We start from the raw sequence: 24,296 nt of genomic DNA on the forward strand, positions 1-24,296 counted from the left end.
AGATTTTCGACAGAGAAGCTTATTCTGGATCTAAATTAAAAACATTTACCTTAAGACTTAGGGAGTAATAATGGATTTCCCAAATACTCAACAACAAGTGATTTGACTTTGAGAGCTGGCACTTGACTTCTCACCGACAGATGACGCGCTGTCAGCCCGAGAGGGCCGTACGGTTGAGTTGGGCCTGCGGATGCGGGTTTTCGTCACGCCGGGTTTGGTTCGGAGCTCCTCGAGCTCGGTCTGAGTTTTGGTCCAGAAATAAACCATGGGCTCGCGGCCTTTTTCGGGTGGCAGGCTGAGGCCGGTAGTCATTGGATTGCCCAATCAACTATGTCGATTTGTAGAGCCTACCGCCTCCCAAGGCAATAGAAACAATGGCAATCTTCGTAATTCATTTTTTCGGCAAGGGCCAAACAAACAACACGCAGTTCGAAAAGTAGGAGCCGCTGCTTCCCATGTCTTTATTCTCCCAGAGAGCTTCTGTCCTGCTGTCTCTCACTTCCCACTTCACACTGATAGTCTGATACCTCTCTCTCTCTCTCTCTCTCTCTCTCTCTGGAGGAGCTCCTCTTGTTCTGTTAAAAGAATAAAGAAGAGAGGAATGGAAGACGGGAAGGGATCGACACTGGTTCACATACTCGCCATCGCTCTTTGCCTCACGGCCTTCGGCTTCGCCATCGCCGCTGAGCGCCGAAGGAGCACGGTAAACCTTTAAACCCATCCCTTTATTTCTATTCTTAATTTGGTAAAGTGGGGTGTTTTTATACTTTTGTTTCCAATGGGATCTGGTCGTTGAGATTGCTGTTCTTTTAAGTGGGTGTTCCTTCTCCTGTGATCTGGGTTTTCTGTTTTCTGTTTTCTGATCTGTTATTTAAGCTGGCAAATCGTGTAAGTTGAAGTTGATCTTTTTTCTGATTACCTGGTTTGGAGATTGGATCAATGGGTTTTGTCTCATTTGAGTAGGATGTAGCAGATCAAGATGTCGGTTTAAGGTTTTACCATGTTTTAGTACTTAGGTGGATGTAACCATGTAGCTGCGTTGTGTTTCTTGTTAGTTATGAGAAATTTGGACTAATACTTAAGAGCAGGGGAGTGTTGATAAAGATCCAACTTTTACATGTGTAGAGTGAAAAAAATGGTATTCCTTTCTGGAAAAGACCTACTTTTCTCGCACAAATTAATCAACTAGGGTATGGCAAAAGAAAGACTTGCCTAAAATTGATAAATGATGTTTAGATTCTAACTCAGTCTTTCAATGCTGTCCTTAGTAATTTTCATAAAATGTGAGTGTAACTTTGTTCTCTCATCCTGGATGCTGGAAATGTAGGTATCTCTGTTCTTTTGTAGGTGTCCCATTTGTTTAAAGTCTCATTCCCTCTCGGTTGTTATTATAAATTCAACTTGAAAGAAGTAATATGATCCAAGAAAACTCAATGGATTATTGTTCTGTAGATTACACATGCACAAAAATACTTTTGCAAAATCAATCTGTCTTTTTCTTTACAATGCACAATCCACATTCTTTAGATGATCTATTTAAATTTGTATAAAACTTGAGATGTTCTTGTACAGTTTCTTCTGAAAGTTTTATTGTATCCTTGATTCAGCATAACTTAGAACAATTTAAAATAACATGGATGAACACCAAAATCTTACATGTTAATTGGGGTGGCCTTGTGGACAAAATGGGTGCTTGGAGTTGTCATCTCCTTTTACCTTAACTCATATAAATCAATACAGTAGAAATTAAACATGTATAAATTATAAAAGTCCAAAGGCTGATCTGGTATTCTGGTTTGCATCTAGTATGTTGTCTCAATTAGGTCAGTGGTTAATTGATCTATAAAATATATAACAATATGTGATAGCCTCCGCTGGCATAGTATTATTTACTATTGAGAAATAACTAGTGCAAATTTGTCATAGTTAGCATGAATTTGTTCTCAATGTTGTAGTTGATGTAAGACTCAAGCTATCAATTCTGGCTAGACTCAGTGCTTTTGTTTCAGCACATCTCAAAGTTTCTACTTTCATCCAGAAAAGTCTCCAATGGTGCTTCTCTTTGAGTTTTCATCTACAGATGAAGTCACCACACCTCTATTTTGTGTGTAAAGCCACGTGATATACTTATGAGTTACGGCTCTAAAATAAATATTATGCTTTAAGTTTTGATTAAATAATAAGAAGTGATTAATTAGATATAAAACCATGTGTTCCCCATGTTGGCAATTTTAGTTGAAGAAAACCATCACCCAAATTTTGACTAAATTGATAATTTTCAGCTGCTCATCCTAGTTTCAAATTGGTATTGAGTCAAAAAGGTACTTTAATTTTCATTTCTAAATTTCAATTAGATTATATGATCATTTTGTGTTGCTCATATGGCACAATAGCATGTGATATTCTGCAAGTTGTCATGGTATGCATTATTTATATGTGAAAGATTTAACCATCCTTGCTCCTTTATTAAAAATTTGTATTTTGCAAAGTTTTAGGAAACAATATCATTGATATGTACTCGTGTATAAAAGAGAATTGACTATTATCAATCTTATTGGTGTATAAAAGGGATTTGGTTATTGTCTAGTGATTTGGAAAATCACTATAATCAAAGAGAAAAATAATTAAGGAGTGAGAAAATCTAATGCTCTCAAGTAGAGTTAATCCATTACATTTAAAAATGAATTTTGGTGATTTGTGTAATGTGCTAACCTTTTTCTTGTTGAAATTTGAATTTTTGTTCAACTAATAGCTGCACCAACCATCATCTACTCTAAAATTGAATTTTTATAACTCGACCATCTAATGCTCTCAAGTAGGAGTGAGAAAATCAAGATAACCAAACTTATTAGAGAGAGATTAAATTTTCTCTAGAGGTAAACATCTGACACTAACCACCTCTGTCTAGAGGTGGTTATCAACTGTTGCCATAGAGAGGTGGTTGGTCTGTTGTTTGGCCTATTAGATCCATTCATAGGCTTCATCCACCTATGTCCATAGTGTTCCCACCAAATTTGTGTTTTGCATGAGATGGTCAAGCTTTGTTTTTCACTCTCTAGTCACTTGAACTTTTTTCTTATTAATTTATAACGATTCTCACATAAAAGTAGCATGCTGATTACGACATTAGATGACAACATTGTGCAACTATTGGGATTGATAGGAGAAGGGGGTGAAGTGCCTTTACTATGAGAAGGAGATGAGTGGTAAGACTGCACGTATGAAAGAATATTTGGCGGCAAGGTGCCATGTCCCAACTAAGCAAAAAATTTATATTACAGAAGCTAAGATTATATGAATGTGAAAAAGAATGTTAAACAAAAATAAAAAAATGACTTGATACATGATGTGCTAATGTAATATTCAAAGTGGATTGAGGTCATTGGCAGTGATGCAACAAGTGATGAAGATGAAGAGGAGAAAGAGATGAGAATTGCAAGAAAATTAAGCAGATAGACATACGTACATACACATGAGGAGATGCACTGAGCGATAATATGGACTATATACTATATTAAATGGTATGTGATTGTAGAACTTAGAAATAGCTCGTTAATCTTCTTCTTACTATTCTTTATTCCTCTTATTATAGTTTCTATTATTGTCTATATCCTCCATCATGTAAATGGGAGTCAATTGGACCAACAACTCAAGGTCAGTCGATCTCCTCATGCTGGACTAGGACCAGCACCTCTTTTATCACTAACACCACTTCCTCTATCTAGGACGTATGTGATGCTACTATACAAGAGATTGGTAGCATCCAAGGTTCATTGGATTGGCCATACTCGATCTTGATCCATGGCCGATCCTAGTTAAATGATTGGAATCGGCTAGGATTGGCCGGTTTTGATCAAACCGGGCTAGATCCATTATTGATCCGACCCGGAGACATTAATTATTGATGTCCTCAATCTCTTTCTCTTTCTCTCTTTATTTTTTTCTTCTGACTCTCTCACTTTGTCTCCTCTTTTTCACTCTCACTTTCTAACGGAGAGATCTACCTCTAATAAACTTCGGCAATGCCAATCTCACCTCAGCGAACTCTAAGAGACTATGGTTCATCAAGTATTCATTATTTGGAACAATCATATGATCCATATGTTAGTTATTATTCTCTTCAATATCCTCCTAAGTATTTTCAGACACAAGATCTATATATTGATAATTATTCTTCTCAGATTTAATAAGATTCATTTGATATGAATGATATGATAAAATCACTCTTTGGAGCACCATACTCTAGACATCAGTATTTTTAAACTTATGGCGATTATGATGATGACCATAGGGATTCACGAGAGCCAATTTGGATTTATCGAATTTTGACTTTTGAGTAAGTTAGTATTTTTATTTAATTTTTAAGGCTCATATGTGAATAATTATTATTTTCTTATTTTTTTCATATTTTTTAAATTTTTAGAATTTTTTTTTGCATTTTTAAATAATATTTAAAATTTTATATAATTAAAAAAATCTAGTTCGATCTAAGCAACAGTTATGGCCATTCTAGCAGAAACATATCGTTTTTTAGCAAGGCCGATCTTGATCCCGATCCTAATTTTTTGAACCTTGGTAGCATCCACCAACTAGAAAGAGAGACCGGTAGTATCCACTTGCTGGAAAGACTACCCATTGATGAATACAAGAAAAAATTAATAATGGTTTTCAATTCTGACTTGTCCACTCGTCACGCATCAACATACAATTAAACTCATACTAATAAAGCTTTAGCAAGTCATTCACCTATATATCGAAATACTTTCTAGAAGGTTTGTTAAGTAGGCGGAGCTAAATTACTAGTCCAAAAACTACTTCATCATAGATGGATCTAGATTGATGTATCCTATGCATGTACATTTGTTTGCTTAAGTTGCTGATATATTTACTTAGGACTGTCTTATTGCATTAGTTTATTTTTATTAAAATAAAATTTCTGTAGGTCGCATTCGAACGCCCTTGCGAACGTCCGTATCAAGTTCACAAATATAGAAAACGCATATTGGGCATTCGAACGCGGTCGAGCGAGTTTGAACGTCTGCATCACGTTCGCACATACAGAGATAGAGCTTTTGGTGCGTTCGAACGCGATCGATGGAAATCCTCTAGAATTAGGGTTATATATTATTTTAGGATTTATTGGCTAGCCTTTATAAATATATGGATGACAGCTAAATTTATTATGCTATTAGATTATGGATTTTTTACTTCCTATTTTTTCTCTAGACTCTCTCCCTCCTCCCTCTTCACCATCCTTTCATCTCTACCGTTGTCAAGGTTTCTCGTAATTTTTAATCTCCTTCGACTGTTGAGCTATCTCTCTTCTTTGGGATTTCGATCACTTCGTTCCCTTCATGTACTTTCCTTAATCACATCCACAATCCACCCTCATCTCCATACTTATCCATAACCCTAACATCCACTCCACCCTTCACTACCACCATCACCCATGTTATTTCGTGTTTTTGTTCCCGTTGCAATTCGAATTTGTGAAGGGTGTACGGATCTAACCCACCTAGTTTCGTAATTTTCTAACTACCGGAGAATATCTGAAGAATATTTTTCTACGGTTGCGCGGATTGATTCCTGTAATACATTCAGATCTTAAAGGAATCATTGCGTAGCCTATCTTTAGTACGAGAACCGAGAACCCTTCAGTTGCTTGTGATTCTTATATCTTCTCATCTTCATCTTTATTGCTTGTCATATTATCTTCTTTCACCTATGAATCTTGTATCCAAGGTTCTCAGTATCGGGATCGGGATTGGGCCGTCCAAAAAAATGATACGTATCGGTCGCATCGACCATTCGTATCGGATCGGACTATTTTTCAATTATATAAAATTTTAAATATTATTTAAAAATGCAAAAAATGTAGAAAAATTTAGAAAAAATAATAGAAAAATAAGAAAATAAAAATTACTCACATATGAAGTCTAAAAACTTAAACAATGTATTAATTTACTCAAAATTTAAAACTTTGATGAATACTGAGCTGGTTTTCGTAAATTTCTATAGTCTTTATCATCATAATCATCATAAGTTTGTCATAAATTTGTAAATATTAATGTTTGAGACCTGATGCTTCAAAAAGTGATTCCATCATACTAGTCATATTTTATGGATCTTTTGTGTGACTCGTATCTGAGAAGGATAATAACTAGCATTTGGATCTTTTGTTTGAGAATACTGAGGATACCGAGGATAATAACTAGCATATGGATCTTATGATAGCTCCAAACAATAAATACTCGAGTACCATAATCATATAGAAAATAATATTCTCATAACGATGTCGTTGATATGTATATACATCCTTAGTTTCTCTGTCTTTAATCCTTATGCCACTTTGATTTTCTTTAACAAATGTATATGGGATGATCAAACCACCATATATATCATTAGGACTACGACTAGTACTAGTAGGTATACTATCTTTCGTTGCTGAACGACTCGTACCAGCCTCTGTCCTTGTCGTGGTCTCTTCTAATATCTCATTTAACCATAGGTTATTTCTGTAATCTAATAACTTATCCTCTATTTCTCTGATCCATGGAGTCAAGGGATCTTTTTCATTAAAAACATGATTTAAATCAATCAGTTATTCATTTTCTGCTTTTCTTCTTAAATTTCTCTCCTTCAATCTCATATTATAATGACAAAAAATTGTCTATTCTAATCTTTTTATTTGCCAATCGGTTGCTCGTTTTTGTGTGAATTAAGAAGAAAGTAGTCAAATCTTTTTTCATACTGTGATGAAGACATTATTTGACTTAAAATCTTCTTTTCTATTGGCGTTATATTTAGTGCCTCCTCCTGTTCATAGATAGACCACCATTCAATTAGAGTGTTATGAAATATAGTTGCAGCAACTTTAGCAGTACTAAATTGTCTAACTCTCAATCTGAAATCAGAAATATATTATTGCATACTGATTATATTGAAAGTTAAAACGTGAAACAAATAATAATATAATTATTTAATTGAATCATAACTCACTTCTTTATTGCAAATGATTTGTTTATAAATATCGGGCTCAAGCTTGCTGATTACCTTTCTAACTCTCAACAAGACTTCACTATCATTATTGACATTTGTAGAGAATTGAAATCTTAGATTAAGAAAATACCCTATAGAAATTTAAAATTTGTAAGCATTCAAGTTTTTAAATATTTATAAATAAAAGTAAATTAGTAAATTAAAACTTAAAACTTAAAAGCATGCCTACTAGCAGCGTGTATATCTCTATGTAGTTGTTTGTTCTATCTAGAATCAATTTTCTTTCACCACTTTCTATAACTTTAGCCTATATTTTTTTATTGATTCTTTTGCTATGTCTATTGTCTTATATAATAAACCCATCTCAGATTTGTCATCACTATCTACAAGTCTTAATACTTTGATAAGAGGCTTAAATACTGCGGCGGCAATTGTAATATTATCTAAAAATGGATTTTTAAGAGCCATATTTTTTAAATTTCATCTAAAGATTTATCTTTAGGTTTCGTATTCTTAATTTTTATAGACCACTCATATGATGTAAACATTCGCATAACATCATCTTTATAACGCATGATGCTCTCTAAGGCTAAAAAGCGAGTGTCAAATCAAGTGACGTTAGGTCTGATGATATCCCTACCACCAGTCATCAGTCTGAGTAAATTAAAAATCCAATTATCATTATATATAAAATTTGTCAACCTCTAACCTTTATGTATGACTATGTTAATTTCAGGTTCTTTTGCAATATCTTCTAATATTAGATCAATATAATGTGCAGCATATGGCGTCCAACGTAAATAAGGTCTTTTTATCATAAGTAAAATTTTAGCAGCTTTATAATTGGCCTTATTATCAGTAATCACTTGGACTACTGTTTTTTCACCAATTTTTTGTACCACCTCATCCATCAACTGACAAATATAATTTGCATTTTTGAAATGAGCAGTAACATCTATAGACTTCAAAAATATTGACCCCATGCCAGAATACACTAAGAAATTAATTATATTTTTTCTGTTTTGTGTACTCCACCCATCATATATCAGTGTACAACCAAATTTATCTCAATACCGTTTAAATATCTCAATGTAAGTATAAAATTTATCTACCTCTGAGTTAAGATATTTAGTAACAATATCATTTAAACTAGGAGGCAAAACACCAAGCCTTACTGATTGTATAACATTCACTATAGTGTGATAATAAAGACTATTAGCTACATTGGAAGGAATATGGTTGTAGAAAAAATTTTAGAGATAGTCCTACCAATGTGTTTCTTTACATTTTTAATTTATTTGAGAGCTGTCTTGATAGAAGTCTGTGTACGACCTCTTTTTTTTGAAGATATATATCCATTAGTCTAATATTCACTCTACTGTAACAGCAGGAGTTCTATAGGTAGAATTGCTACCCCCATATTCTCTCTCTGTATATTAACTGATTTAGATCTCTAAAAGTTATCTCGAGTGCTTCTTCTCATCTCTTTCTTTCCTCTATACATATTTCTGCTCTCTTTCATTGCTCTCTTATCTGCTTCTCCTTATCCTCATCACTCTGCTTATTGCTATCATTATCAATGTGTATAAGATTATGTATTAATTCTTCACGAACCAGTGACTCTCTTTATTGTGTAGATTGTTTATTCTTCTTTTGCCAATTAAATGAGCTAATATCTGCTTTCTAACGTCTAAAGACATATGAGTGCAAGCTGTTATATTTCCTTGTTTTCCAGCTAAATGTTTTTTAAAACGGTTGACCCCACCACTCATTTCCTTTTCATACCAGTTGTATTTAACACGTCTTTTATCATGCCTAATAGTATTGTAATGTTACCACCTAATGTCGGTATCATATGACTTTTCTTTTGGAGTCATTGATATTTTAACTTTGCAACCAAAAAACATAAACAAAAATCAAAATAAAATATAAAATAATTTAAAATTTATGAAAATAAAACCTTCTTAATATTTTTTTTCAATTTTTTTCTTTCTAATTTTCAGTTTTCACTCCTCTCAACCCTCAACTCTTAAGTTTTCAGTAGCAGCAGAGTGCTGTTGCTGTAGATGCTGAGCAGCTGCTGCAGGTGCTACACTTGCTACATAGTAGCACCTACCTATGCATAATGAAAAAAAAAAGAAAGGAATTAGAAACTGAAAAAAAAAACTCACCCGAGGTCGCCAGAGGTCGAGATAGTTGGATCTTCGTCGGAGAATATCGCCGAAGGTCGAGGTCATAGGAGATCTACTCAGTTGCCATCTCCTTTTCCTAGACCAGCTCCCATCTTAGCCTACGAAAACTAAGGTTCCCAGTTTCGGCCGATCCCGATCGAAACGGGTGGCAACGGGTCGGATCTGACCTGGATTCAACCTGGGGGACATCAATAACCCACCCACTTGCCTCTCTTTCTCCCTTTGCTGTCTCTCTCGCTTTTCTTTCGTTCTCTTTTCTATTTTCTCTCTTTCTCATCGGTGACTAAGTAGATCTCCGGTGACCTCCACCTCCGGCGATATTTTCGATGAAGATCTGACGACCTCAACCTTCGGCGACTTTGGGTGAGTTTTTTTTTCAGTTTCTAATTCCTTCCTTTTTTTTCATTGTGCATAGGTAGGTGCTGTTATGGTGAAGCAGCAACTTCACCACAGCTGTACCAGCAGCAACAGCAGCCACCACAGCTGTACCAGCAGCAACAGCAGCACCTGTATTGCTGCTACAGTAGGTGCTGCTGCTGCTTATGCTGCTTAGCACCTACAACAGCAGGTGTGCTACTGCTACGCACTTGCAGTAGCAGTAGGTGTGCTGCTGCTGCTGTAGGTGTGTAGCAAGCAGCAGCACCCAACTGCTGCTGAGAACTTGAGAGTTGAGAGGCTGAGGGGTGGAAGTTGAAAATTAGAAAGAAAAGAAAAATGAAGGAAAAATTGAGAGTTTTATTTTAATAAATTTTGAATTATTTTATATTTTATTTTGATTTTTTGCTTATGTTTTTAGTTGCAGAGTTAAAATATCAATGGCTCCTAGTTCAAATGATATTGATATTAAATATCTTAACTCAGAGGTAGATGAATTTCGTACTAATATTAAGATATTTAAACGGTATTGGGATAAATTTGGTTATACACTAATGTGTGATGGATGGAATATACAAAACAGAAGAAATATAATTAATTTCTTAGTGTACTCTAGCATGGGGATAATATTTTTTAAGTTTGTAGATGCTATTGCTCATTTTAAAAATGCAGATTTTATTTGTCAGTTGACGGATAAGGTGGTATAAGAAATCGGTGAAAAAAGCGTAGTCTAAGTGGTTACTAATAATAGTGCCAATTATAAAATTTCTGGAAATTTACTTATGATAAAAAGACCTCATTTATATTGGATGTCATGTGCTGCATGTTTTATTGATCTAATATTAGAGGATATTGTAAAAGAGCCTGAAATTGATATTGTCATACATAAAGGTCAGAGGTTGACAAATTTTATATATAACTATAGTTGGATTTTTAATTTACTCAGGTAGATGACTGCTGGTAGGGAGATCATCAGACCCGGCGTCACTAAATTTGTCACTCATTTTTTAGCCTTGGAGAGCATCATGCGTTATAATGATGATATGCGGATGTTTACATCATAGGAGTCGTCTATAAAAATTAAGAATACGAAACCTAAAGATAAATCTTTAGGTGAAATTTAAAAAATATGGCTCTTAGAAATGTATTTTGGGATAATATTATAATTGCTATCACAGTATTTGAGCTTCTTATCAAATTATTAAGACTTGCAGACGGTGATGATAAGTCTGAGATGGGTTTCTTATACGAGGCAATAGACATAACAAAAGAATCAATAAAAAAAACGTGGGCCAAAGTTATAGGAAGTGGTGGAAGATGATTGATTCTAAATCGAACGAACAACTACATAGAGATATACATGTCGCTGGTAGGTATGTTTTTAAGTTTTAAGTTTTAATTTACTAATTTATTTATATTTAAAAATTTAAATGCTTATAAATTTTAAATTTCTATAGGGTATTTTTTTAATTTAAGATTTTAATTCTCTACAAATGTCAATAGTGATAGTAAAGTCTTGTTAGGAGTTAGGAAGGTAATCAACAAGCTTGAGCTCGATATTTATAAACAAATCATTTGCGATAAAGAAGTGAGTTATGATTCAATTAAATAATTATATTATAATTTGTTTCACGTTTTAACTTTTAATATAATCAGTATGCAATAATATATTTCTAATTTATGATGGAGAGATATAAATTGAGAGTTGGGCAATTTAATACTGCTAAAGTTGCTGCAGCTATATTTCATAACACTAACTGAATGGGTGGTCTATCTATGAATAGGAGGCACTAAATTTGACGCCAATAGAAAAGAAGATTTTAAGTCAAATAGTGTCTTCATCATAATGTGAAAGAAATTAGACTATTTTTTTCTTAATCCACACAAAAAAATGTAATCGATTGACAATGAAAAGATTGGATAAATTATTTTTTTGTCATTATAATATGAGATTGAAGGAGAGAAATTTAAGAAAAAAGACAGAAAATGAATAACTGATTGATTTAAATCATGTTTTTGATGAACAAAATTGTTTTGACTCTATAAATCAGAGAAATAGAGGACATGTTATTAGATGATAAAGATAACCCATAATTAGATGAGATATTAGGGAAGACCACGATGAAGGGAGACTAGTATGAGTTTTCAGTAGTAAGAGATAGTATACCTATTAGTACTAGTCATAGTCCTGATGATACATGTGGTGATAAGATCGTTCTATCTATATTTGTTGAGGAAAGTCAATGAGGCATAAGGATTGAAGAGAGAGAAATTGAGGATGTATATACATATTAGCGACGATGTCATGAGAATGTTGTTTCCTATGATTATGGTATATCAAATATTTATTGTTTGGAGTTTTACAAGATCCCTATGCTAGTTATTATCTTTAGTATCGCTGCCATGACCATTCTTCTTTGTACTTCCCACTACTCTTCCCCTTCCCCCTCCTCAGCCAAGTGTATTGCTTCATGTCATTCTTCTCTACTTGGTGTAGTCCGACTTGCTCCACCTTTGCTATTGTTACAATGGATACAAAGAGAGAAGAGAGGTTTGAAGAAGAAAAAAAAAGAGGAGAGACAGAGAGCTCTATTTGAGACAAGTTGGGTGTAGAGCTCTGAAATTGGGCTTAAACTTACTGTTACAAACTTAGTTTTGTAAGTTTATATGTTTCAAGCTTCTTTTTATTTGACCTTGCTGGAATGTATTGATATTGGCTGAGTTCCTAAACCATGTGGCATGTGCTATAAAAATGTATACCAAGGTGAATTATCTAGGAACTTCTTAAATAGAGAAGACTTGAAATATCTATCATTATTTTTGGTGGTTTTTTTCTTGCCACCATTATTTTGTCAGGATTGTTTTTTGCAGATCATCAAAGCAGTAAGATGTTCCAAGTAGGAGTTGGATGAATCACAGTCCTTGTCCAAAAGAGGTGTTATTCAAGATCTGATGTTCATTGAACAAATGGCATATTAATTTTTAGTCCTGAATGTGATCATTATAGGTGAAAAAGAGTATGAAAGCACATATATGTGAACATAGAGAAACCCAGACACTTACTTTCTCGTGGTCATTTCTTGCACTCATTTTTCTTGCTAGCTAAGATTTGTCTTGGCGTTTGACTTGCTTGGATTAACCTATACTGACGTTGAAACTCTGAATGGTTTTGTTATGGCCAAAACATATTTGTTTTGGTCCAAAATTAATCCATATAGCCCTATAATGAGGACTCTTGTCATGACAGTAGTTTGTTAGACGTGTTTTGGTTTTCATCCTATCTTCTGCAAGGAATTCCTCTTCTCCTGGGAGAAAAGTCTCTCTTGACAATCTCTGACAATCTCTTCTAACAAGCTAAAGCCCACCTATTTGGCCAGATTTTCTCATTATATTCATCAACAGTAGGAGCATATATAGACTATAAAGAACAAGATAACTAAATACCCTCCTAATGATGGCAGCAGTTACAGCTGGTGACATCGATGCCTGATCAGTGTTGATCTGAGTGGATAAAAGTACACTCCCAAGACAATCATAGCAACGATATGGATCAAATTTTGCAGCAATGGTTGTCAAAGTTGATCAAGTAGCACAAGTCAATGAGTTCAAAGGAGAGCCAATTAGAGACAATCAGTTTGGGCAGTGATCTAAGTAGCAAGTGTCGATTGACAATTGTCAGATGATCAAACAATTGATGTACAGGTGAGAGAGCCAAAAGATTGGAGCAACAATTCATGGTAGACCTAGCCTCGCAATGATGATTGACGGTCATAAAAAGACGATTGTGTGGCCAAGAAAATCATGGAACAGATTAATTGCAACCTGCCATATTGTGTAGATCATAGATATCCAAAGAAAGGGCTGAGATTTCATTGGATTGCAGATATCTAATCAATAGAACAGAAAAGATGGAGAGAAAAGAGCATGCATATGTCTAACTTCGTGTGCTACAGTCTCAAACAGTCAAAATAGTTGGACAGAACTTCTCACTGTGTTCATTATTGCAGTGGCCTAATTAGACTTTACATGGGAAAATACAATTTAACAAGGTTACTATCATAATGTATATAATAAATATGTATATCCAATGACATCTGTAGCTCTTTGGTCCCTTTGTAATGAAATGCGGAATCCACTCTATATAGACAATGTGATAATAAATGCATGCAGGAGTTATGAGCAAAGATACCTCATGATCGTTGTTGACATCCCATAACCAATTTACATAAGGGCGTAACTCCTAAACAATATAATCTATTTGACATGCAGTCCATTTCCAGAGCGTTATTCTAATATGAGGTCTTTAACTTATTCAAATTGTTTGATAGCTTTGTATTTGTTATTCGAACTGACTACATGGGTCGAGTTAATCGAGTCGAGTTTAATTAGTCTAATTTATTTATTGTCTTTAATTTTGAATTAAAGTGCATAATTTGTATGTCGATCCGATCCACTAGGACTTTAACCCTGTAAATATGAGTGGTCAACCGTAGAATGATTATCGAGTTTAGCTAATTTTATCTTTTGCTTTTATCTTTTATTGTAATTGTTAGATTGTCCTTATCTTTGTAGGAGTAAGTTGTAACCTTAGATCTATTTAAAGCACTTAAACACTAGCCAACATCTTTTTCTATGAGCCACCCTATCTTATAGCCGTCCATCATCATCCTTGATCATCCGCTACCCTCTGATGATTGTTGCAATGTTGGATATTTACCATTTTATTTTAGATTCTACTTTCCCTCACTTCTATTTTGAACTTGTAACCTCGACCTTGGATTCATCTGAAATCAAAGCTATTAAATTCGTAACTCGTAAGGTTACCGCTCATAAAAATCTCACAATTTTCTTATGTTCAGATTGGTCTAGATCTGATTCGTAACAGTAGTATCAGAGCTGACGTTCCTCGGTTGATGGTTAACACGTGATCCAAAGCTAACCTAGGGGAGATTGCGGCCATGGAGGACTAGGAACTCATCTCTGCTCTTGTGGGAGTTTCTTCGGTGCCACCACCACCAGCAATTGTCGGCAGTGAGCCACCGACTTGGGCGAAGATATTATTTAAAAATTTTCCAAACGAATTGAAGGAGATGCAAACCTCCCTTAATGATTCGATCCAAGCCTTGGCAGAGGCCTTACTAGTCGGCTATCATTGCCTAGCATCATCAACACTACAGATCATGGTGGAACAAGCCTTCCCACAGCAAGAAAATCCAATGTGAGGGGGAGAGGTGCTGGCCCAAACCGCGGCCTCGATCCCTTCGGCCGTGGCGGAGCCGCCTCACTACTGTAGACCCAAGTCGTCATTGTAATGACGCTAGAGCATTCAGCGAATGCGGGTTTTCGGTCGTTTGCCCTACCCGCGGTGGAAATTAGGGATCGAAACTCTAATTTTACACCGACAGCAATCCAAGTGCTCTTTGCTCAATTCGTCACATCCACTCTCTTCCTCGGACCTCCTGCACTCGAGCCAAAGCCGTCGTTCTCGCTAGCACTGGCCAAGAGACCGTCGTCGATGGCCATTATTGCTACAGCAAACCCGTGGTTGGTGGCTGCGGGTCTGATGCTTCCACGGCCATCGACGATACGGCTTGCTTCCTCGGGTCGACTGTCAACCAATGGTGGTCGACGTAGTCGTTGGCGACTGTCGAGTGGTTGAACTCGATGGCTACCACCATGTGGAGCACTCTTTCGTCAGGTAGCTTCACTGGGGCTTCCTATTGCTGTTGCTCCATTATAGTGGGGCCATGGGCCTATCTACAGTTGTCGGGTGTCGTTAGACTCGTCGCTGCTTTAGATCGAGCTTGAGCCTCACCGTAAGGACCTATCAGTTGGCGAGTAGTCAGCTAGCTACCCTACTCAATCACTACCGAGGCTAAAATGGCATGTGGCAGCATCCTTAGTCCAAAATCTTATTTCAGCACTAGGGTTAGGTTTAGTCAAATTGCATGGAGAAGATGAAGTGCACAAATTCCGAAGTAGACCAAATTTTCGTGTACCGGTTCGATCATCTCGTGCAAACTAGTTTATGGTTCATGAGCATAACCATGAGTTTGAGTGCAGGCCTAAGGATGACTAGTGGAACAACCTGGTGGGCCCGCGTCAGTTGACTAAATTTAATGCGCATGTAGCCTGAGCACGACATGAGTTGGGCCCATGGGCCTATGACCCACGTGACCACCATCCTCTGTGAGGTCGCCAGACTCGCTATGATGGACTACACTGAAAAATTTAAGCTAGGACCATTAAGCTTGATTTCTCGAAACCCTCTAGAGGAGACCTACTAGATTGCACCTACCTAGCAGAGCAATTCTTCAGGTACCAAGGCACACTCCACCACTAGAAGGTCCAATTTGCATCATTTCACTTGGAGGGCGTGGCGATTAGGTGGTATCAGTATGTAGAGTGGACTTGATCGTCTGAGTCTTGGCAAGACTTTGCTGATGCGATTTCTTTACGATTCGGTTCGATGCAGTACGAGGACTTCCATATTATGTTGACTAAGCTGACTTAGTCAACAACAATTCGAGCTTGCTGGGAGTAGTTCGAACAAATTTGCAACCGAGTATCTTCATTAATGGGTCAGATCTGACATTTAGGGTAAGGTCAAGGCCTTGAAGGCTCATTACTTTTGAAGCGGCATTCTTATTAGTGATTTTGATGGAGTCTAAGTTGGATCAGCTAAACTAGATCTGCAAAGAGAAGAGAAGGAAGACGACCCAAGCTCATAGCCTACTAGAGACTGCATTTACCTTGGCCCAGCCTACACAGATAACTCAGCCTAATTGCTAGTAGATCTTGTACCGTTTGTATTTAAGGACTTGGAGAAGTACAAAAAGAAAGGCTTGTGTTTTTACTGTGATGGCCATTTTATCTCCAGTCATAAATGCGAGTGCTAGCTAGCTCACGTCATGTTCTTAGATAGTATGAAAAAAGAAGAATCTGAGTCCTCCGATTAGCATAACAAGTTGTACGAGTATAAGGACGTAAGAGACTAGTCACTTTGAGGACAAGATATTAGAAGTGTGGTGGATTGATAATGATCCAACAATGTGGGTTGAGTTTAGTTATAATTGGTTTATTGTTTTTAATTTTGAATTAAAGCACATATTTCGTGTGTAGATCTAATCGGCTAGCACTTAACTCCTATAAATAAGAGTGATCATGAGTTGATTATTATCGTGGAATGATTATCATCGATGTTAGCTAATTTTATTTTTTACCTTTATATTTTATTGTAGCTATTAGATTGTCTTTATCTTCATAGGGAATAGATAGTAATCGTAGATACATTCAAAGCACTGTACTCAAATCTTAGTCACCATCTTTCTCCATGAGTCACCTTATCTTATGGCCGTCCACTACTACCATTTTTCGTCCGCCACTCTGATACGATCTCCCCTTAAGCTAAGGCTCGATCTCCCGATTTTTAGATCTAAACAGAATCTGACATGGAATTTTAAAAGTAGATTCTGAAAGATGCAGCCGTCGGATCAACGTGAAATTTTGATATGCTGTAGCTTTGGAAAAGAGCTTTCCAACAAATTTCAGGCGAATCAGATGGTGGGATCTTGAGATATCGTTCGATTAATGGACGAACGTCAAGGAGTACGTCTTTGGATCCGTGGATAGAGGCACGAGATCCTTGGTGATTGTGGAGGGTGGTGGACGGGCGATAATGGGGTGGCACCGGTGAGTAAGTGGAGGTGGAAGGAATACGGATGTTGGAAGGGGTTAGGGCAAGGTGATAGATAGATTGGAAGGAGTGGGATGCTCTTAAGGGACTAGGGTGATTGGTCGATTAAGGAGGGTTAGAAGCGGCGTCGTCGGGGAACGAGAGAACGGGAGAGAAGACGAAGGGCAAAACTCAATTCATTCAATAATTCTATGGTTGCCATCCACACCTTTAGAGGCTAACTAAACAATTCAAAAATGACAATTATTAATCCTAAAATAGTAGATTTTCGTCGATCGCGTTCAAACGCATATTTCGCGTTCTCTGTTTTTGTGAACTTGATGCAGGTGTTCACAAGCGTGTTCAAACGCACTCTATTCGGGTTCGAGCCTGACATATAGAAAAATTATTTTTCTATGAAATAAACACTAAAATAAGAATAAAAGACACCCCTAAAGTATATCCATGCTCGAGATGTCATCGGTGAAGTCCGAATCGTATCAATCCACTATGCTTCCATACACCTTGTCCTCAAGGTGACTCGAGTCTAACTTGCTGTAATTGGTGGGTCATCCTCAGTCAAGCTTGGATACTTGTACTCCTACTGGCCCAAGGTGGGATTTGGGTCCGTCTACATTGAGCCCACTTGGTCTCAGGTGGTCGAACCAATTGACTCAATGTCAGCTCAGCTATAGAAATTTGGTGCATCCAATTGCGTTCGGGAGGTCGAGTTAGATGTAGTTGGGGGATCCTGATTCCCAGTTGAATTGACTGTTGGTTGTGCTCATAATCGTTCTGTCCACTCTATGGATTAGGATCCAAGTTAAATGTCTCTTGGTATAAGCAAACTCGACTTAAGTCAAGTAGAGGGTTTCTAATCAGGTCTCTTATTTGACTAAATTGAGTCCCTAAGTCTAGAGATGACTCACACTTGACTTGTCTCCTTTGGCTCTTAGGTCCAACCCAACTCATGTCTAGCAATTCAACCTGGTCAAGCCCAACCATATAGCCATCTTGAAATTCTAACCACTTAGGGTTTTCTAAAAAATTTGAAATCTCTAATATTTCTCCCATAATTCCATCTCCATTAGCCGTTGCCACAGGAGTTGTCTTAGCACGTGGTAGCCATGGCTGAGTAGTGGCCACCTTTAGTAATTGCTCTGGCAGGGTTCTCGGCTGTGTGGTGGCGGTCGGCGACGATGGAAGGCCGAAGTTGGCCTAAGAAATGTAATCTTCAGGTCCTTCTTTGTCCTGTTGCAGCCACAGCAAGGAGCCTTTGGCCATTTGGAATACGAAAATAGCTGTCGGTGAGGTCCCTCTCGGGGTGGCAAAGGTTGACTGTTGTGGAAGGCTGAGGTTGACAAAAACAAAATCTTCATCTCCTTCATTTAGTCGCAGCCATGGCAGGAAGCTTTCGGCCCTCTGGGTGAGAAAAGCAGCAGCCCACGAGGTCTTTACGAGGCTGTTAGTGGTTGGTGTTGCCGTGGGTGGAAGATTGCGGCCTTCTCCCTCGAGTTGTAGCTCGGTGGGGAGCTGCAACATCATTGCCAGTGACGATGCTGTTGCGGTCGACTGTCGATTGATTGAGGAGAATGGTGGAAGGTCGCTAGAGGCCATATGCGATTTCTTCCTGGTTGCCGACTTGCCGTGGTTGCAAAGGGAGGTGGTGTAAGGTGGCCCAAGTGCCGGAACTCGCGGTTTCGGATCATCTCCCTCACCACTGATGAGGATTCCTGATGAGGAATATCTAGTGGCCATGCGTGCTCTTCCTCCATTCAACAGTGGTTCGCACGGTTGTCGTCGGGGAACGAGAGAACGGGAGAGAAGAAGACGAAGGAGACAAGGGAAAAATTCAATTCATTCAATAATGATTCTATGGTTGCCATCCATACCTTTAGAGGCTAAACAAACAATTCAAAAATGGCAATTATTAACCCTAAAACAGTAGATTTTCGTCGATCGCGTTCGAACACGTCCGACTCCGTTCGAACGCACATTTTGCGTTCTATGTATTTGCGAACTTGATGTAGTTATTCATAAGCGCGTTCGAACGCAATATACAGAAAATTTATTTTTTTGTGAAATAAATACTAAAACAAGAATAAAAGACACCCCTAAAGTATATCCATGCTCGAGACGTCATCGGTGAAGTCCGAATCGTATTACACTCTCCTACCGCCGTTGGAACGTCGGATATTTACCAATGTCCAGATTCGATCTTCCCTCACTATGTTAGTTTTAATTTTTCACCTTGACTTTGAATTCATGTGAAACCAAAGTCATTAGATCTGTCTAGATTTGGTTCGTAAAAGTTTAAATCTTCAACTGCTAAAATCATTGAGGTTGCATGACCCGCCAAACTGAAATAATGGGTGATACATTAAACATTGATCATAGGCTGATTTCCCTTTCCTGAGTGTAGATGTATCACCAGCTTCTTAGCTGAGAAAATGTAATATAGCTAACCTAGTATGGATATTGAAGTTTTAATTTATATGAATAACATATTCTTGTTTGGTTTCATGGTATTTTTTTAGATGAAAATTCCTTATTAACTGATCTTTCTGAGAGAACTTCAGGCGGTCATTGTGACCTGTGAATAGATGCAATGTGACATGATATATGTCTGCAAAATGGTTCTTGCACATGTTTGTTTTCAATTTATCATTTATCTCCCGTTTAACTGTTGCTCTATAAATAGACTAAAGCAAATATGATTTTGCATTTCAGGGTTTTATTGAACAAGATAACTTGAACAACACCTACTGTGTCTATGATTCTGATGTTGCTACTGGTTATGGAGTTGGAGCTTTCTTGTTTTCTCTCTCAAGTCAGTCTCTTCTCATGGCAGTTACAAAGTGCATGTGCTTCGGCAAACCCTTGGCTCCTGGTGGAAATAGGGCCTGGTCTATTATATATTTTGCTTCCTCATGGTAATCTCTTCTTTCCTGGCATGATTGTATGCCTTGCAAGTTTCTCTTTAATGCGAAACACAATGTGAAATAACTTGTTCTTGAATTGCAGGCTGACATTCTTAGTTGCTGAAGCATGTCTCATAGCTGGGGCAACAAAGAATGCATACCACACAAAATACAGGCACGTGATCTATGCTCAGAACTGGACTTGCGAGTCGCTGCGAAAAGGAGTGTTCATTGCAGGAGCAGTCTTTGTGGTCTTCACCATGATTCTTAATGTCTACTATTACATGTACTTCACCAAAGCAACCAGCCAGGCTGCACGAAAGATGAACAAGGCTACCTCAAATGTTGGAATGACTGGTTATCCATGACTTGGACCATAAGTAAGATAGTTATAGGATTGTGGTAAGTTCTACATATTATAACTTGTACTTTGAAATACTGAACCAGTGACTTTCAGCTTGTTTCAAAGGCTTGATTCTAATTTTGGTGCCATTTCCTTGCCGTTACTTTCATGTCCTTTGTATGGATCTCCGTTTGAGCATCTTTATTCTTGATTCTATTTATTAGCCTCTAGTCTGTACAAGCTGGTGTAGTACTTCTCCTTTCAATTTTAGTAAATTATATTAATTGAGTGTTGGAGGATCAATTTTATTACCACGCTAAAGGCAATAAACATTTTTCTTCTTTTCTCCTTGCAAGGGTAATTTTGTCATACATGGGAAGGAAAGGAAAAAAAGCGGGTTGCATTTGGCAATATCATTTCCTACCTTCCACTTTTTCAGTATGAAGATTCTAGAATTCCTGCATAACTAGAAACCGTATAAGATCGGTATTCTGGGAAGATTTATGACTAGGGATTATTCTAATCACAATTAAAACCTATATTTTGTAGCTTGTCACTTTTACCGTCTCAAAAACTCTATTAGATTAATGACTTGAATCAAATGTGGTAATTAGTTTCTTTACGGTCCCTGAATATTTGGATACTCGAGCATTTAGGAGGTTGTAAATTTGTAATCCGTTCCTTTAAGAAAAAAAGAAAAGAAAAAAACTTGTAATCCTTGAAAGACGCTTGTCCATGTTTATCTTCTTTCACTGCATATTTAATCTAATTTATTCCTTTCAGCACTGCAAGAAAATTACTATTTTATTAAATTATGTTCACAAAATAACTAAAAAATTACAAAAGTGCCACTTGTGAATTGTGGTGAAATCTTATTATCCTTATAATCCTACAAGGGTTATCAAAATTACGAAAGACACTCAGCATGACTGAAGCGTGACCTCGGCACAGCTTGGTTAGAGTTGAACTGAGCCTGAGTAGGGCTAGAAGGTTTGAAAATAATTTTGAGCTGATCGTGAGTTGGAGTCGGCTCGCTCAGGCTCGGCTCAGTATAAGAGGAATTTTTAATTCTTTAGTCAAAACCTTAGTTCCCAAATCCAACTTCTCATCCCAACATAGCTGCCCAAACCCTTGGACTCTTAACGAACTCTCCCTAGTTGATTTTTCCCCAGTCACCTCATCCTTCTCCACTATGCCATGCCTCCTATTCCTTCGGCAAGCTGGCTCCTCATTATCCTCCTCTTCAAGCTACCACCCTGTGCTCGTCTTCCTCCTCAAGCTACCGCATCGTCCCTTCTCCTTTGCCAAGCCACTGCTTCGTTCCTAACTTATTTCAGCTTAAATAGGTTGTGACTCGGTCTAGCTTGATTTGGCTCTGTCCAACTCGATTTAGCTCGGCTTAAATGAAGCTTGATAATAAGCTCATTTCATGCTTGAGCTTGGCTCGGGCTCAATCTGCCCTGACTCGAGCTTGGCTCGAATTGAGCTAAGCCAAGCCCGAGTAGAATTATAAGACTTAAAAGTAATTCGAGCTGAGCCTGAGCTGAAGCTCATAGTGTTGTTTATACCTCTAAATCCTACTATTCAACTATAGACTCATTGGATGATGCTGAGATAAAGAGGCTCATAGTGTTGTTTCCATGTTCAATCATAGCCCAAAAAAGAATACAAACTCATGCAAGGGTAGCTATACCCAAAGAAGCAAGGATATTCCGCCATGCATAGATTATATAGAGGTAGAGGTGAAAATAAGTCGGATTAACTACGACTCGATCTAGATCGAGTTCGGTTACAAAATTTCTTCATGACCCGGATACAGATTCAGATATGGTAGACATTTAAAAAGAAAGCTCAGAAACGGATACAGATACAAGTAAGATAGTTTTTTTGGATACAGATCTGGATATTGAATCTTTGTCTACCCGCATAATATAAATAACTTAGTAATCTAAGTTAGTAATTCAATTTCCAAACACTACCTTGACCTTATCCTCCACTAACCTTAGCTTACCCATCTCTATTTCTCTCTTCTTGAATCCCTCTTCATCCATTGCCTTCATCACCAAAGAAATGAGAAACCCAAAACCTAGGTCATCTTCATCTCTCTCTCTCTCAGAACTCTATTCATTCGTTAGCTCTTTCACCAAGAACAAGAAGGAAGAGGATGCATGTGGTTCTAGCTGAGGAGATGGTGAGGAGGTTAGATGCGGAATGGGATAGACAATGGCAACAAGCTCCTCGAATGTGGATTGGAGGTGGCGGTGTTGGTGTTGTCGTGTCTATCGTGTGCTGGTGTTGTCGTGTCGTGTGCTAGTGTTGTCGTGTATATACGATGGGCAAATTACCCGACCTAGAATGGGCCTATCGTGTGCTGGTGTTGTCGTGTCCCTCACCTCGAACCACACCGACCATAGATACATAACTAAATACCTATAGATCAAGAGATGCATAATTATATATCTATGATTCCGATGTTCCTTGAGTAGAGGTGATCATTAGGCCTAACTTGCCCAAACCCAGTCCGAATCAACATATTTTTAACCGGGTTAAGCCCGGCTTGAGCTCAATTTGGGATTGGCAATCTGAGCCAAAGAAGGTAGTGGGTAGCATAGGCTAAGCCTTTTCGCGCACGGCTCGGCGAATGCCCAACCCACTATGCCCATAGTACATGCAAATTCCCATAGTTTTTTTAGTCTTACATTGGATACTTAGTAAACTAGATATCAATATATAAATATGCTCTCATAAAAGATAATTAAAATATCTTCATAGATGCCCTTTATATTTAGCCCAATAAGATATAATATTTTTTAAATTTAACTCATTATGCTAGGCTCATTACGCTTGACTCAAGCCCGATATCTGATGGGCTAGTGGGCGATAATGGGCTAGAGTCTTCTAGCTCGGCCCAAATTTTGCTCAACCTGAGTGACCGGTGGTTGGGCTATGAACAAATATTTTAACCAGGTATAAATCGAAAAGCCCGGCCTAAACCAGGCCTAGCTAGCCTAATGATCACTTCTATCTTTGAGGTGCTTTCTTTGAATTTATCTAATATTTGGTATAGTGAGCAGAGAGGGACTAATACTTTTTGGTCATTGATTTATCTCATATAGTAGAAACTATAAACAACTTCTTTACTGAGAGCAAACTTGTAGGGGGCTATTTTGTACCTCTCTACAAGATATCATCTCCTTTGAACAAATTCACAATTTCTTATTAATTGAACTCTTCTTTGGCTCTCGTTGTGAAAATAACTGTTATGAACCAGATCTAGAATGATCCGTCTATAGGATGATCTTGAGATTTTGAGGGGTAGTAGTTTCGGAAGTCCCGAATCTAATGGCTTTGGAATAAAGTCAATCAGAGATTCAGATTAAAAGTTATAGTTAAAATAGTGGAGCAAGGTTGAAGTAGGGCAGAATAGTAATTAACTGATGTTGCAGCGGTTGTGGGAGGGTGGTGGATGGCCAAGGGTGGTGGTGGACGACCGTAGGTAGGGTGGCTACTGGGGGAGGAAGGTGGTTAGAGTTTAGAAGGTTGAGATGCTTTTACAGCTATGATGTACTCTTAGAAAGTTAAAAGCAATCTAACGGCTAAGATAAAAGATAAAGACGTTACTACAGAAAAAGATAAAGACGATAAGAAATATTTAGCTAAACTCAGATTCATTCAACGAATTCATTCCATGATAATCAAGTAGAGCTGCATTCCACATATTTATAGAGGCTAACTCTAAACCGACTTCCATTAGGATTTACCTTATTAGCTTATACTAAAGATAAATATGA

The 24,296-nt window shown here is 37.4% G+C and overlaps 1 protein-coding gene across 1 annotated transcript; it reads left to right on the top strand.

Annotated features, from left to right (window-relative positions):
• The first annotated feature begins 484 nt into the window (after positions 1–484).
• Positions 485–20,725, top strand: LOC140765378 (uncharacterized). Its single transcript, XM_073104436.1, has 3 exons — positions 485–703; positions 19,972–20,174; positions 20,266–20,725. Exons 1-3 carry the CDS (start codon positions 602–604, stop codon positions 20,528–20,530), a joined length of 570 nt encoding a protein of 189 aa, XP_072960537.1. The 5' UTR covers positions 485–601; the 3' UTR covers positions 20,531–20,725.
• The last annotated feature ends 3,571 nt before the right edge of the window (positions 20,726–24,296 follow it).

This window comes from Typha angustifolia, chromosome 8, assembly GCF_048772165.1.
Source record: "Typha angustifolia cultivar Huaian chromosome 8, ASM4877216v1, whole genome shotgun sequence".
NCBI classification, from domain to species: Eukaryota; Viridiplantae; Streptophyta; class Magnoliopsida; order Poales; family Typhaceae; genus Typha; species Typha angustifolia.

What these genes read in the sequence shown, in the direction of transcription:
- LOC140765378 (XM_073104436.1), top strand. Translation starts at nt 602, where the DNA reads ATGGAAGACGGGAAGGGATCGACACTGGTTCACATACTCGCCATCGCT. An exon ending in CTGAGCGCCGAAGGAGCACG is followed by an intron (nt 704 to 19,971) that starts GTAAACCTTTAA and finishes TTTGCATTTCAG; the next exon opens with GGTTTTATTGAACAAGATAA. An exon ending in ATATATTTTGCTTCCTCATG is followed by an intron (nt 20,175 to 20,265) that starts GTAATCTCTTCT and finishes CTTGAATTGCAG; the next exon opens with GCTGACATTCTTAGTTGCTG.